This window comes from Pteronotus mesoamericanus, unplaced genomic scaffold, assembly GCF_021234165.1.
Source record: "Pteronotus mesoamericanus isolate MK-2021 breed Mesoamerican mustached bat unplaced genomic scaffold, CSHL_Meso_final contig_101, whole genome shotgun sequence".
Classification (NCBI taxonomy): Eukaryota; Metazoa; Chordata; class Mammalia; order Chiroptera; family Mormoopidae; genus Pteronotus; species Pteronotus mesoamericanus.
The window spans coordinates 1,911,450-1,927,519 of NW_026555001.1; the positions used below are offsets into that span (position 1 = coordinate 1,911,450).

Consider the following 16,070-nt stretch of genomic DNA (forward strand, 5'->3'; position numbering starts at 1 on the left):
TCAGAGGCCAAAGACTGACATAATATGTACTTGGTTGTAAAAAATTTCCATCATGCATTTGCTTCTTATCTGACCTCTTTGTACAAATTGAGAACTTACTCTTGACTTTCCTGCTCAGTCAACTTTCTTTTGTTATAACAATATCATAAAATGTTACTGTTTGAGGTCTCCTAGAAGCCATGTTTGGAAATTATTACTAACAAATGATATGTTTACCCACATTTAAGTTCAAAATAACTTTAATAACTTTAAAAGAAAGTTTGGTGAAGAAAACAATGTTGGCCATATGTGATATCATATTTCCTGGACAATTAACAATTGTCATTTTAAACTAAAATTTTAAACTTGTCCTGTTTATAAATAAATTGCAATTTATGTTAACAGAAGGAAGCAGGTAATTACAATTACATGGTTATTGAAGAAAATTTAAATAAACACAAATACAATTAAAGGACTCACTGATTTAGGTAATATTAACATTACATTGCATAACCAATTGTTTTCTTTTGTGCATACCTATATTTTTAAAATTCAAAGTTGGACTTGTAGTTTTGAAACTAGTTTTTTCCTCCTTTTAATGTTTTGCAACAATAATTATTTATTTTTTTTATTTTTTAAGTATATTTTATTGGCTACGCTATTAGAGTTGTCCCAGTTTTTCCTTTCTCCCCCTCTGCCTGATGCCCCCCTTCCCTCCAGCAGTCTCCCCCTTAGTTCATGTTCATGGGTCGTACATATAAGTTCTTTAGCTTCTCCATTTCCTATACTGTTCTTAACATTCCCCTGTCTATTTTGTACTACCAATTTTGCTGCTTAATCTCTGCACCTTTTCTCTCATTCTCTCCCTTCCCCCTCCTAGCTGATAACCCTCCAAATGATCTCCCTATCTGTGATTCTATTCTTGTTCTTATTGTTTGTTTAGTTTGTTTTTGTTTTTTAGGTTGAGTTGTTGGGAGTTTGTTGTCATTTTAATGTTCATAGTTTTGATCTTCTTTTTGTTGAATAAGTCCCTTTAACATTTCACATAATAATGGCTTGGAAATGATGAAATCCTTTAGCCTTACCTCGTCTGGGAAGCACTTTATCTGCCCTTCCATTCTAAATGATAGCTTTGCTTTTCATGACTTTGAATACTTCTTTCCAGTCCCTTCTTCCCTGCAAAATTTCTTTTGAGAAATCAGCTGATAGTCTTATGGGAACGCCTTTGTAGGTAACTCTGCTTTTTTCTTGCTGCTTTTAAGATTCTCTCTTTATCTTTATCTTTTGGCAATTTAATTACGATGTATCTTGGTGTGGTCCTCTTTGGGCCCCACTTGTTTGGGACTCTGTGCTTCCTGGACATGTATGACTATTTCCTTTGCCAAATTAGGGAAATTTTCTTTCATTATTTTTTCAAATACATTTTCAATTTCTTGCTCTTCCTCTTCTCCTTCTGGCACCCGTATGATTTGAATGTTGGTACATTTAGAGAGGTCCCAGAGTCTTCTCATTCTCTCCTCTTTTTTAAAAATTCTTGTTTCTTCATTCTGTTCTGATTATTTATTTCCTGCTTATGTTCCAATTTATAGATTTGAATTCTGACTTCCCTTCACTGTTGGCTCCATGTGAATTTTCTTTATTTCACTTAGTGTAGCCTTCATTTCTTCCCTTACGCTTTTACCGTACTCAGTGAGATCTCTAAACATCCTTATCACCAGTGTTTTAAACTCTATCTCATAGGTTGGCTACCTCCGTTTCGCTTAGTTCTTTTAATGGGGCTTTATTCTGTTCTTTCATTTGAGCCATATTTCTTTGTCTCCTCAATTCGGCAGCCTCCTTGTGTTTGTTTCTGTGTATTAGTTAGAGCTTCTTTGACTCCTTGTCTTAATATCTTAATCTATTGTAGACAAGTACACCTGTGAGTTGTATGGGGCCGAGCCTTAGGTAAATGCCAGGGCAGGGCCACCTGCTTCAGTACTTTGTGGCTTTGTATGTGGGGGAGGGGTCAGAGAGGAGGCAATGCTGCTGCCTGGCTGCTGGAGGCTTGTTTGGCACTTGCCCTGTTTCCAGTCACTTAATGGACTGGCATCCCTCTAGCTGTTGCCCTGGTAGTGATTCCTGGAGTGGGTGGGTTTGCGTACATTCTAGGACCCTGCAGTCCCTTTAAATGGACTCTCCTGAGAGACCTTCAGTTTCTTTTGCCTCTCCCCAACCCCCAACTGGCTTTTAAAGCCTGGAGTTATGAGACTTTATTTCACAGTGCAGGAACCCTGGGATGTGTGGTCTAGCCTGGGGCTTGCTCCCCAGGTATCCCTAATGTGGCCCCTATGGCCACCTGGTTACCAATGTCTCACCGCTGCCACAGCACGTCCTCGCCACCCCAGCACCCTGTCTCCGCCCCTCCTACCCATCTGGATGAATATGTCTTCTTTAAATCCTTGGTTGTTGGACTTCCATATAGTTTGATTTTATGGCAGTTCTGGGTGGTTTTTTTTTTTTTTAAAGATTTCATTTATTTATGGGAAGGGAGGGTAAGAGAGAGAGAAAACATCAATGTGTGGTTACCTCTTGTGCACTCCCTACCAGGGATCTGGTCTGCAACCCAGGCATGTGCCCTGACTGGGAATCGAACTGGTGAGCCTTTGGTTCGCAAGCCTGCATTCAGTCCACTGAGCCATACTAGCCAGGGCTGTTTTTGTTTTGAGGCTAGTTGTAATCCTCTTTGTGGTTGTGCAAGGAGGTGAAGCATGTCTGCCTACACCTCCATCTTGACCAGAAGTGTTCTGCAGCAATAATTTTTAATGACAGGTTAGTTTTCCATTTAATGAACCTTTAAATATATGCATTTTGTTTTTCAATTTGTTTCAATCAGAGCTGTCCTATGATGAATAGCACTTTACATTTTTTGATATTTTAAAATTTCTCTCATATAAATTCTTAAAATACAATGGCTGGTTCAGAAAGAGTACATGGTTTTGTGACTCTTGGTCTGTTTTTTCAAATTACTATAAAAGAGTTCTATAGTTTTAACATCATTAACAGTATATGATTTTGTTTGTTTCAAGACACTAAATATTACTCATTTGAAACTCTCTGAAATAATAATTTGTCACTAAATAAAGTACTTTAAAATTGCTTTGATGTTTTCTTAGAAATAAGCCTTGCTCTTTAAACATTAAGATCTAGAACTCCTTTTATTTATGGTGGTTTGGTTTTTGGTCTTGTCTCCTGTTTCTAAAATATAAGCATCTATTCTTTCATACCTCAGAATAGGTTATCTCATATAGAGAGCAAGGAATTTAGATCTCTGTTAACTTTTTTAGTACTTTCTATAACTGACTGAGAAACATAGGTCATTTAATCCTCTCTTCATATATGTTTCTCAGTTGGAAAACCTGGAAGAATGGTTTTTAGATAAATTATTTTTAAAACTTTAGGGAGATGAGGTATGTATTTAGTAATTACTTAGTACATATTTTGTGGGGAGAAGAAGGAAGAAAAGAAAGCTGCTAGATACTGATAGAGCTAGAGGAATTTTAGTATACTTCTTGAAGAACTGAAATCATTGGTTTTTATTAGTTTAAGCAATGAAGTCTGTCTGATTTTTGATATCTTACTAAATAAATGTTTTTATTTAAGTGGATTACTTTTGAATTAAATTCTCCTGTTAACATAAGGAAGCACGTAATTTATTCAAAAATAAGAAAAAAACAAAAAAGCTATTTTCCTATTTGGGGTCTGGGAAGAGGGCCTTGGGACTCATATAGAGGCTTCAGGTAACCTTGTAAATGAGTTTGAAAACTATTAGCCCAGTAAGTTAAAAAAAACAGCTAGTTTTCCTGTCTCGTGAGAAGAATTCTCCCCCTTCTCAATTTGGTAAAAGAAATCGTCATTCTCTTACTGTCAGAATGAATAGTTACTGTAAGAAAACTATTTGCAAACCTGGTTTTAAAAGATTCATCAGCATACAATCTGTCTTGTTAGATTTGTAAACTGTGGAGATACTAATTTTGTAGTTTAAATGTATGGTTTAAAAAATTTTTTTTAAGTCCTCCCAGGAGGATATGTTTGTTGATTTTAGAAAGAGAGGAAGGGCAGGGGAGAGGAAGAGAGAGATGGATATGAGAAAACATTGATAGGTTGTCTCGTGTACAAAGAAAGCCCTGACTGGGGATCGATCCTACAATCTTTGATGTATGGAAGGATGCCCCAGACAACTGAGAAACCAGGCCAGGGCTAAACATGTTTTTAAAAAAAAATAAATATATTGATAAATGAACAGTTTTATGTAATATTTATGTGACATTATTGAATTTTACTTAAGATAACAAAAATTAGTATTTTTACTTAGTTTTTGTAAAAAAATTATTAAAATTAGTTTAAAAGTATGAAAAATGAAACTTAGTTATGGAGTTAGCAGAGATTAAAAGGCAAGTAAGGGAATACCATAAATAACTTTATGGCAGTCAATTAAAAAACTTACATAAATGGGAAAAACATACATCATATATAATTTTATTCACATTTTAAAACTATCTGAAAAATAAGTTTCATTCTTATTACTTTAAAATTTTTATTAGTGGTTTAAAATTTTCTCACACCAGGCTGAGATAGTTATACAGACAAATTTTATCTAATTTCAAGAAACAGATTATTTCTGCCTTATGCAGACTCTTCCAGAGAAAACAGGGTGGAAATATTCCCCTATTCATTTACAGGCCGGTATAACCTTGTAGCCAAAACCAGCCATGGACAGTAAGAGAAGAAATACTGTATACCCAGCTTAGTTATACAAATAGATGCAAAATACTAAAGAAAACATCAGAAAACAATCCAAGATATAAAAAAAGAAGAAGAAAAATGCGTCTATATATTGTGGGCATTTTACTTACCTTTCATGTTGTGAGTGTCTGTTTTGTATTTCTTTTTTTTAAATAAAAAGACCTAGAAAGACCCGAGATAGTACTGAATTAGATTAAATATTTTTTTTTAAGTACCAATTTAATTCTAGAGAATTAGCACATTAACATAATGGTCTGGTGAAATGTAAGTCCAATGGTAGCTTCTGAAATGTACTTTTATATATTTAGAGTTTGAGATACCATATGTATCCATTGAGATGTTTGTCGAACTCGCAATATGAAGTGGCTTCGGAGTACTGTAAAAAATCTTAAAACCTTATTTCGGTTATAACTGTCTCAGTTAAATTCCCTCCAAATAATAAATTCTGCTCAGAGTCTTGTCTGCTCTATGGGAAAATAAACAAAATAATCAAATTGCTAAGATTATGAACCTAATTTGTTTACACCTAAGAGAGATTTGTTTTGTGAAATAGAAAACATTAAATCATTAAATATCTGAATATTTTGCAACATTTAGTTTTGCTTTCCTCAAAATATATTAGAGATAACTGGAATAATTTTTAAATAGTTTCCCAATAAACCGAAAGTGGTTTATAAAATTGAGCATACTTTCTCCTGAATATCTATCTTTGAACTCCATATAGGAATGAAAAAAAGGAAGAGAGTGGATATTAAAACTTTGTTCTTAGCAGCTTCTCCTGGAAAAAAATCATCACCACTCCCAACTTAATTTGTTTCATTTAATTCCCACCACATATACTTCTTAGATCCTTATATGTTTTATATTGAAGTAATCAATGTTGGGGTTTTTCTGTTCATTCAGATTTTTTTAAGCATTCTGATCTGTGCTTAGTACTGAACTGTCTATTCGATCCATGCTATCTAATAACTAAAGCATATAAAATTTACTGCATTTTGTATTGATTTAATATTAATGTTAATCTAAAATCTTTGGGTGCAGTGTGTCACATCTGTTTTGTATTCCTCTGTTTAAGAGAACTGGCAGTATGGTATTTGGAAGAATATTTATTATCTGAGTGTTTTTCTTTGCAACAGTTTCCCTTAGTCTGCTGAGAATTATAACTTCCAAGAGACAGTGAATCACCCAGCAAATTCTCAGGTACCCAACTGCTAAATGCCACGGTTAATTGGAATTCTTATTTTCCATTTAAGTTCCCTTTGCTTTAATAGTGGTAATTTTAGAGGCTTCTGGCAATGATAGAACATAAATTTCTAGTAAAATTTTTAAAAAATAGTCTTAATAATAAGTCCAACTTGCACTTGATGGTTACTCTGCTTTTTAAGAACAAACTTTGTTAGACTGACTATTGGTTTGTGTTTGACAAATTTTCCATGGCTGGTGATTGAATATTCTTATCCTATGTGGTGTTTCTTAACCTTTGGGGGGGGGGGTAATGGATTTCTTTTTTGTTTTTTATTAAGTATATTTTATGATTATGCTGTTCCAATTGTCCCAATTTTGCCCCCTTTGCCCCCCTTCCACCTGATACCCATCTTCCCTCTAGCAACCACCCCGCGCCGTTAGTTTGTGTCTGTGGGTGTGTGTAAGTTTTTTGGCATCTTCCTTTCCTATACTATTCTTAACACCCCCCTGTGTATTTTGTTTCTACTAATTATGCTTCTTAATCCCTGCATCCTTTTCCCTATTCTCCCACGTCCCCCTCCCAGCTGATAACCCTCCAAATGACTTCCATAGCTATTAGTGGTTTAATTAGTGGTTCCTGTTCTGGTTATTTGCTTACTTTGTTTTTGTTTTTGTTTTTTTAGATTCAGTTAGTAGTTATGAGTTTGTCGTCATTCTAATGTCATAGTTTTGATCTTCTTTTTCTTAAATAAGTTCCTTTGATATTTCATATAATAATGGCTTGGTGATGGTGAACTCCTTTAGTTTTACCTTATCTGGAAAGCACTTTATCTGCCCTTCCATTCTAAATGATAGCTTTGCTGGATAGAGCAACCTAGGTTGTAGGTCCTTGCTTTATATCAACTTTAAATGTACCAACATCTGAATCAGAGGGGTGCCAGAAGAAGAGGAAGAGCAAGAAATTGAAAATTTATTTGAAAAAATAATGAAAGAAAACTTCCCTAACTTGGCAAAGGAAATAGACATACAAGTCCAGGAAGCACAGAGAATCAATCCCAAACAAGTTGGACCCAAAGAGGACTATACCAAAACATATCATAATTAAATTGCCAGAGGCTAAAGATAAAGAGATAATCTTAAAAGCAGCCAGAAAAAAGCAGGGAGTTGCCCACAAAGGAGTTCCCATAAGACTCTCAGCTGATTTCTCAAAAGAAACTTTGCAGAGAAGAAGGGTCTGGCAAGAAGTATTCGGAGTGATGAAAAGCAAGAATTTCCTTAAGTAATCAGTGAAAACTATAACCCCCTTTCCTAGGAAAAAAAATGCATAAGCACAAACATTTTGTATAGTTTTGAGTAACCCTACCATTTTCTGTCCAGAAGTGCAGGGGCTCGAGGTGAAGAAGTGTTATTCTAATGGATCTGAAAAATCACTGATATGTTGTTTTTAACATCATACCTATGCCACACTAAGAATTTTCTTTACTTCAAGCTTTATTTGACATTATGTTTCTTCCTTGATCACTATATAATAGAAGATAAGCATAATCTAAACTTTATTTTGGAGACATATCACTTTTAATCTTAAAGTCCATCTCTGAAATTGTAGATCATATTCGAATTTCTTTATGCTTTAGGTTCTACTTTAGATATATAAAAAACAAAACTCATTTTACCTTTTAATCAAAAGTGAAGGTGACAAAAGAGAGAGATAAGTTCTTAGGGATCTGTTGTTTAAGAAAGTAGTTCTTCCTTAAGACACAAAAATGTGGGTTTTTATTTTAATGAGAAGTGGAGTTAATTAGAAATAACGTGTGCTGGTTATGAGCTCAGACTTATGAATCAAGCAGGTTAGGCTTTAAATTTAGCTCAGTTGCGTACAAGCTATGTGATGTTTGGCACACTACTTATCTGTAAAAAACAAACAAACAAACAACCCTTCGAAAGGATCAAATGAGATAATGGCTTTAAAGTGCTATGTTTTGTGCTTCCTGTATAATATATACTCCGTTAACTCTTATTGTGTGATGATGATGGTGTTGCTGAGGAACAGGATGAGTTGCCTTGCTTTTCAATCGCTGATTGTTCATTTTGCCTATTATTAAATTTAGGATAGTAGCCCTGGCTGATGTGGCTCAGTGGGTTGAGCGCCAGCCTGCGAACCCAAGGGTCGCTGGTTTGATTCCCAGACAGGGCACATGCCTGGGTTGCGGGCCAAGTCCCTGATAGGGGATATGTGGGAGCAGTCAATTGATGTTTCTCTGGCACATCAATGTTTCTGTCCCTCTTTCTCCCTCCCTTCCCCTCTCTCTAAAAAAATAAATAAATAAGTAAAACAACTTTAGGATGGACCTTGGTTGCAAAAAGTTAATAAATTAATAAATCTCTTTCCTCAAAATAATCTTCTCAAGTCTTAGTGATTTGTAGTTTTTGTCAAAGTTCAGTCAAGAGTTCTTTAAAGGCAGGGAGTAGCAAACTAACTTTTTTATATTTTACTTATCAGTGTTGAATTGTTAAAATGGGACAATACATTAAAAGTTATCTGCTAAACATGTCTCATAATTGGAGTCAGCATTGAGGAGCAGAAAAGGGAGAGGTGTTTTTAAGAGTGAATTAAAAAATGAGCACTAACATGTTTCTGCTTTTGAATCTTTGCAGTAGGTGATCACATGGTAGAGAGCCATAGATATTGTGAATACTTACGGTAGATGATGTTTGTTTGCATATGATGTTGTAAAGAAGACCTCTGATTTTTAAAATGTTTGATAAACTGTACAAATGTCAACTAATCAAATATCATCTGTAAGACAGTGTCCCCACTGTGGTTTGAACAGTATTTGGAGCCAAAAAGGAAAGAAAGAGGATAATAGATAGTGATGCTTTGATTAAATAAATGATCAAATGAAATGGTTTAACATCTCCTTGAAGTGAAATGTTTTCCAGTTTGCTAAAAACATGATTTCAGACCCTCTTGAAAAGAAGTGGGGTAATATCCTGTCTGATCCCTTGGCTTTTCTCGTTGTAATGGTTAATTATAATTAGGTAATAACAATGGCAATGTTTATGGCAGTGGTTTTCCTGTATATTTACATATGAACATATCCACACGTGTTCATGTGCTTTTCAAGATGCTTTAGAATGACTAATTCAGATGGGAGTTATAAATGTCAGTCAATTATAAACACAAGAGAAGCTAAGTATATTCTGAAAATTTTGTAATTGGCATCAAAGGGGCCTATCTATTGTGTCCATCTATTACTTATCTCATTGCTACTGACCGAAAATGGCTGAACTACTTCATTATGGATTTAAATTGGTGCATTTTCTATGTGGAAAAGAACAAACATTGCTTAATCACTTTACGTTAAATGAAAAATTAAATGCTCTAAATATCATTGAAATATAAAGAGGGCACTTTGCTTTGCAAGTTTCCTTTCTTACCTAGTCTTATTTTATTTTCTTTGAGACAAAAAGTTTGGAAAATGATACTCCCCTTTTCTTTTTTCTCAGCATCGTTAGTGAAGCAGGAGCATCAATCTACAGTGTCAGCCCTGAAGCTAACAAGGAGATGCCAGGACTGGACCCCAACTTGAGAAGTGCAGGTAGGAGGCACGTACCAGCAAGGAGGCCTGAGGGTTTGACATTTTAGTCTTGTATTTGTAGCAAGAAGAATATTTAAATAGCTAAGGAAACTTAGAATATATATATGTATAAGAATAGGCAGGCATGTTAGAAAGTGATTGGTTGGAATAATAGCTGTAAATATGGAAAACGAGGAAGAATGCTATTTCTAAAGAATACTGCATAGTATTCTAGAGTATAGTGAAAAATCAGCGCAAAACATTTCTAGTAAAATTAAATGCTAGAGAGTTAATAAAAATAATAAAATACTCTAAGCTCTCATTATTATAACAAAATAATATTATGGCTTTTTGTTGGCAAAAGCAATATATTAACAATATTTATAATCAAATGTATGAGTACGCACAGACTTTCAGTTTATTGCTTAATATTTGTCAAATAACCAGTTTCTCTTGTCTTGCTTTGATTTCTGTGATGTGGACTAGTTAAAATCTTGAGTGTGAAGAAATTAAGATACTTCAGTACATCCAGTGATAATAATTGGTATTACAAGCAAAATACTAGATCTGGTCAGAGCATTTTTCTGTGTAATGGGAATATTTAGACTACTTTGGTAGAAATGTACTTTTTGTTGAATTTTTCCCTTAAATATTCTCATCAAAATTCATTGGCTATTCTTGAAATCCACACCTAGAGATACACAGTCGAAATTTTTTGCATTAATTTAAGGCTAGACTTTTCTTTCTTACATCCAGAAGAGCTTGTAGTTCCCGTTCAGTTGTTCATTCCATGGCACAGTCCCTGTCTAAATGGATCATTTTCTCAAACCCAGATCCCAGCTCAAAATCTTGCTTCTATAATCTTACTTTTCCCTATCACATTCAGCATGTCTGTGCCTCCTTGCCACATACTGTTTTGGTACTTGCCTTGTAATGATACTAATAATCAAAATAATAATAGTAATAAAGAGGATTAAATATAGTAATCATAGTAGTAGCTGTTAATAGTCATTTTTTTTTCTTTATAGACTTTTTTTTTCTTTAATCCTCACATGAGGATATATTTATTGATTTTAGAGAGGAGGAAGGGATAGAGAGAAAGATAAACATCTACGTGCAAGAGAACCATTGCTTGGTTGCCTCCTATATGCACCCTGACCAGGGATTGAACCCTCAGACTTTTGGTGTACAGAATGACACCCCAACCAACCGAGAGCCACTTGTCCGGGGCAATACTAATGTTTTTAAAGCACTTAATATTTATGAAACATTGTGGCAAATGTATTACCAGAAATATTTTATTTAATCCTCATGATTGCCCATGAGGCATTTATTATTCCGACTTTATAGACGAGGAAACCAAGGCTTAGAGGGCTTAAAGAGGCCATGTGGCTCAGTAAGTGTGTACATAATATTTGTGGACTTCTATAATAAAAGGATACTTTTCTTTATAAAAAATAAAATTCAGAACACCCCAGCTCCTGCAAATTGGCACTGAAAGGTAATCTTCCAAAAGGGCACTGGAAAAAATATTGCCTAGGAGATGGCCATCCCTCAGATCTCCCAGTGCTAGGGGGCGCTGCTATTTCCTTTTCACCATGAGCCAGTGTGGGTACATAACTATCATAGTATTATAGGCGAGACAAGATTGCTACATTCCAACAGTACTCTATGAAAATACGAAATAATAAAAAGAGGAATTGATATCTGGTCCTAATTACTCTGATTTTAAAATCTAGCTGTGTCTTCAGTTTGTGATTCACTGCAGGTATGCCTTCCTTCTTTGTTTCAGCTTCTGTCCACATGGCAGAGACTGTGTTTGATCCATACCCACTCAAAACATCTACCTAGACATTTTTAGTCTTCAAAGTCTGGTCTTGGAGGCAAAGATTGAAAGAAGCTGAGAGGCTTCCTTCTTGGTTTTCTAGGGCCCACTTCCTTTTCAGTTCCTGTTTTCTGAGTGAGGGTCTGTCTCTTTTGTAGTGATTAATGCCAGGGATGACTTTATACCTCATTGGAGACCTGACCTACCTGTGGGTGTGGGTTTTACCTTTCAACTCTTCATAACTTTACCATATAAGAATATAACAGAACCTCAACCTTCATGCAAGTGTTAAACATATGTAAGCAAATGACCTTCCTATTATTACTACATCTTCTTGACCAATTTATCAGCTTATTGAAAACAGGTTATCCTTATATATGCTTATATTCCCCCATAATAAATACCATACACATGAGAGGCATTTAAATTGGATGGCTAGAATTGTAGATAGATTGCATTAAAATATTTATTATGTACTTCTGATTGAAGATGGAAAATTCAGTATTCCTGTTATTTCTTCATTCCCTTCTAACATCTCATTAAAATCACAGTAACTTGATAAAATGAAGACATAAACTCACTAGGACAAAGAGAATGGGAGAAGAGATAACAGCAACATTAGTTTTGAAGCTGGAAAGCAGATGGCTGAGAAATAAATGATTTAGCTAACTTGAGAAAGTTCAAGATAGTGTTATATAGAAAACAGAACTAACTGTAAGTAAATCATGGAAACCCCATAAGTTTAGGAAATGTACCAAGCACCTTTAGAAGTATTTTGGGAGAGCAATGTGGTCTAAAATAAGAGGATTGATTGAAATCCTGTTCAAAAAGTAGTTAGACCAAGTTAAACATAGAATACCATATAACCTAGCAATTCCATTACTATGTACATACTCAGAATAATTGAAAACAGGTACTCAAAAATACTTGTGAATATTGTTGCTATGAGCATTTGTGTACAGTAGCTGAAAGCTAAAAAAAGCAACCCAAATGTCCATAGCAAATGAATGGATAAACAAAATGTCGTATATTCATATGATGGAATATTATTCTCAGCTATAAAAAAAGAACGAAGTAGTGATAATTGCTACAACATGGATAAACCTTGAAAACATGTTAAGTGAAAAAAACCAAACACAAAAGGTCACATATTGTATGATTCTATTTATATGAAATGTCCAGAATAGGCAATTCTGTGGAGACAGAAAGCCAGGCGCTGAGGAGATGGGCGAATGAAGAGGGAATGCTCAATGGGTACAGCATTTTCTTTTGGGATGGTAATAGTGTTTTGGAATTTGATAGACGTGGTTTGCACAATGTTTAAGCATATGTAACTAAACACCGTAAAATGATTAATTTCATGTTATGTGAATTTCACATTGCTAGAACAAAACAGACCTCCCATCCCACACATTTTGAGTAACTATCCTTTCTTCACCTTTGATGAAGACTAGATATTTATTCTTTGGAGAAAGTTAAGCAGAAGGCCTGTACCCCGGAGGGCACAGGTTATGAATGACAGTGGAGATAACTACAGGGAAAAAAAGAGGGATTAAATAATAACTTAAATGCTGTTGTCCAGACCTTAGAGAGAGCGGTCTTCCATGGAGGAGACCGGGGAATCCTGACCAACGCAGGAGAAAACACCTACAGAAACTGAGATCAGAGATACACAAAGAAATGGCCATGTCACCCCATGGTGACGCGCACAGTTCACAAACCTCACCTTTGAGCAAAGCACTTACAGTCCGCTTTTTAGTACTGTGCCCCTGGAGGACAGTCAAGGGTCACCTATCATGTAAGGGAAACCTACGTTATTAAAGACAGATGCCAGAGTATTCTGGAGGGGGGTAGGGAGTGTTCCTGCTGGGAGGAAATGTTGCTCTCGGGGCTGCTGCGTATGGCTGTGCACTACACAACCTGCTTTCCATGGGAAGTGGCTCTGGTCGCTTGCCTTTCACTCAGTGTGCGCTCCCTCCCCCTGCCTGGGCATCTCTAACATAATTTTTTCCTCTAATACTTAACTTTTTGTTTCCATATCACTTATTAACTGCCTTCCTTTATTGAATTTCATTACCATTCAATACATTGCCACTTATTTCAAGCTAAATTCCTATATGTACTTTTTGTCCTTTTTTCAATGGTCTATCTAGTCAGCCACAATGCAAGACTCTGAATTACTGCTGCTTATAAAATGACTTGCTTTAATTTTTTAAATTGCACTTTGCCTTGCATTTCTCTTTTTCTGTATAAACTTGCGTAATTAATACTTTTACAGCTCTATAGAAACACACTAACATTTTGTTAAATTTATATCTTTATTCGGGTTCTGCACATTTTAATTTTCTTATTCATCGACAATACACACACACAGTATAGATTTTTCCTCCATGAAATTTTTTTGTTGACTGTTGAAGACATTGTGGGAGCATCAGTTTTTACCTGGGTGTCTTGAAACCAGCCAATTGCTTGAAATCTTTTCAGTTCTGATATTGTTTTCAATTGACTTGCATGGGTTTTCTAAGTAGACAGTCATCATCTGCAAATAATAACCTAGTTTCTGTCTTTTCAGTAATTATACCTTTTTTCTTTACTCGTCTGGTTGCATTAACTGGAATTTCCTGAACAGTATAACCAGTAGCAGTAATCAGAGAAACACTGATGTTACATGTGGGCAAAATAGTATTTGCCATACATTTGGACATACTACATTTAAAAAATGTGTAATAGCTTCATTGAGGTATAATTTACATAGCATACAATTTACCCTTTAAAGTGTATGTCCTTGTATTTTTGGTATATTCAGAGTTGTGTAACCGTCACCACTATCCAATTTTAGAACATTTGATCACCCCAAATAGAAACCCCATACTCATTATTAATCAGTCCCCCTTTCCTTCCTCTCTTTATCCCCTGGCAAACACTAATCTACTTTATGTCTATATGAATTTGCTTATTCCAGACATTTCATATAAATGGGATCATTACAGTATGTGGTCTTTTGTGACTGGCTGGCGTCTTTCAGTGAGCATAATGTTTTCAAGGTTGCTGCAGCATGCAATCAACACTTCATTCCTTTTTATTGCCAAATAATTTTCCACAGTATTGGGTATACCACATTTTGTTCATGCATTTATCAGACGATGGATATTTGGTTTGTTTTCACTTTTGGCTATTGTGAATAATGCCACTATGAGCATTTATATACAAGATTTTATGTGGACATGTTTTCATTTCTCTTGAGTATATACCTAAGAATAAAAATTTGGGGACATATGGTAACTCTGTTTAACACTTTCTAGAAGTGTTTTTAACTTCTTTTACTATGCTTTCCTCATCATTCATTTCTGTCTCTTTTATTATTTTCTTCTCTTTTCTATCACACAATGTGAATGCGCTCCAAGTTTGGGTCACAGCTCTTCCTCTCTCTTTATTCTCTTTAATACTAATCTATTGAAGTCCTTCTGCCTGAACTACCTGTCTCTTACTTTCAGAAATCTGCTGTTAGCCTGGTCATTCTCAACCTGCAGACATGCATTGTTCCTGTCGATTACATAACTCTTTTCTTGGTGGCTCTGTAGCAGGAGAACAGCACCATACTCTCTTCAAAGCCTGGGCACACTACTTTTCAAATTCTACTTTTGGACAAGGTTTATCTCCCTCTGTTTCTCTTCTTGTCTCCCATCTCTTCCAGGCTTGGGTTTTATGCTATATAGAGGGAACAAAATCTGAAAGGGAAGTACCAATTCTAGAAATACTAGGATCAATGTTGAGGTTGGGGACATTGTAACTCCAGAGGCTCTTAGGATTGTAGAATTAATATGTCACCTAGAAGCCATTACTTCCAATCCATTGTTGCTGCATTTGGCAGTATTAGGATGAACAAAGGAGACGCTGGCAGTGAATCAGTTTGAAGGGAACCAGGTAGAAAATAGTTTAAAATCCTTTTGTGTACTTCAGCAATTTTAAAATATGGGAATCTGCCCACATTTATCAAATTGTGCAATTGTTCTCTCCAATTTCTAAGTTTGGGTTTTCATAATTTGGGTTTTCCTGAAGAGATTGATTTCAGAGATTTACCTATTATTGATACCCTTTTATTGAATTTCTGATACTTTCTTCCTGCACAGTGAATGTTCTGATGCCCTCAGCTTTGACTGGTTTACTGTATGGGTTGTTGCTGTTGTTTTAAAGTCAATAATGTATTTTGGTAATATATATGTTTGAATTCAGTAATTCTTCCTGCATTATATATAGATAAAGGCTAGAACAAAGAAATAATACTAGCTTTTAGAGAATGTATAGAGTTTCTGGTGGCATTTCTTTTCAATGTATAATTATAAGTATGCTTATAAAAAATCTATTTAACCTGCACTGCTTAACCCTTTGTGAGGCTGGATAGGAAAAGTATATGTGCTGGCCTTGGAATCCCAGTCTCTTCTGTGGAAGAAATAGATTGTATGACAACAGATTATTGCTCTCTAAGCTTGCTTTGTAAGCTGCCGTTGTCACAACATGTTAGAAGTAATAATAAAGATATGAAAAAGACTTGAATGACCTTGTAGTGAACTTAATGTTCACAGTCGATTTTATCTCTGAGGCGATGTGGTGGAAATCAGGGATGGGAGAATCTGGTAATCACTTGTAAGAGGTGGCGTCTGTTGCCAGACCTTGAACAGTTTAACATGGAAACAGGCGTGGGATTTCCTTTGATGGTCGTA

At 35.3% G+C, this 16,070-nt stretch overlaps 1 protein-coding gene across 1 annotated transcript in view; it reads left to right on the plus strand.

The window, feature by feature from the left end:
• SRBD1 (S1 RNA binding domain 1) overlaps positions 1–16,070 on the plus strand; it is a 183,704-nt gene that overhangs the window by 86,203 nt on the left and 81,431 nt on the right. Inside the window, exon 15 of the mRNA XM_054567043.1 lies at positions 9,454–9,545. Coding sequence (XP_054423018.1) covers positions 9,454–9,545 — 92 coding nt within the window. The remainder of the gene's footprint in view (positions 1–9,453; positions 9,546–16,070) is intronic.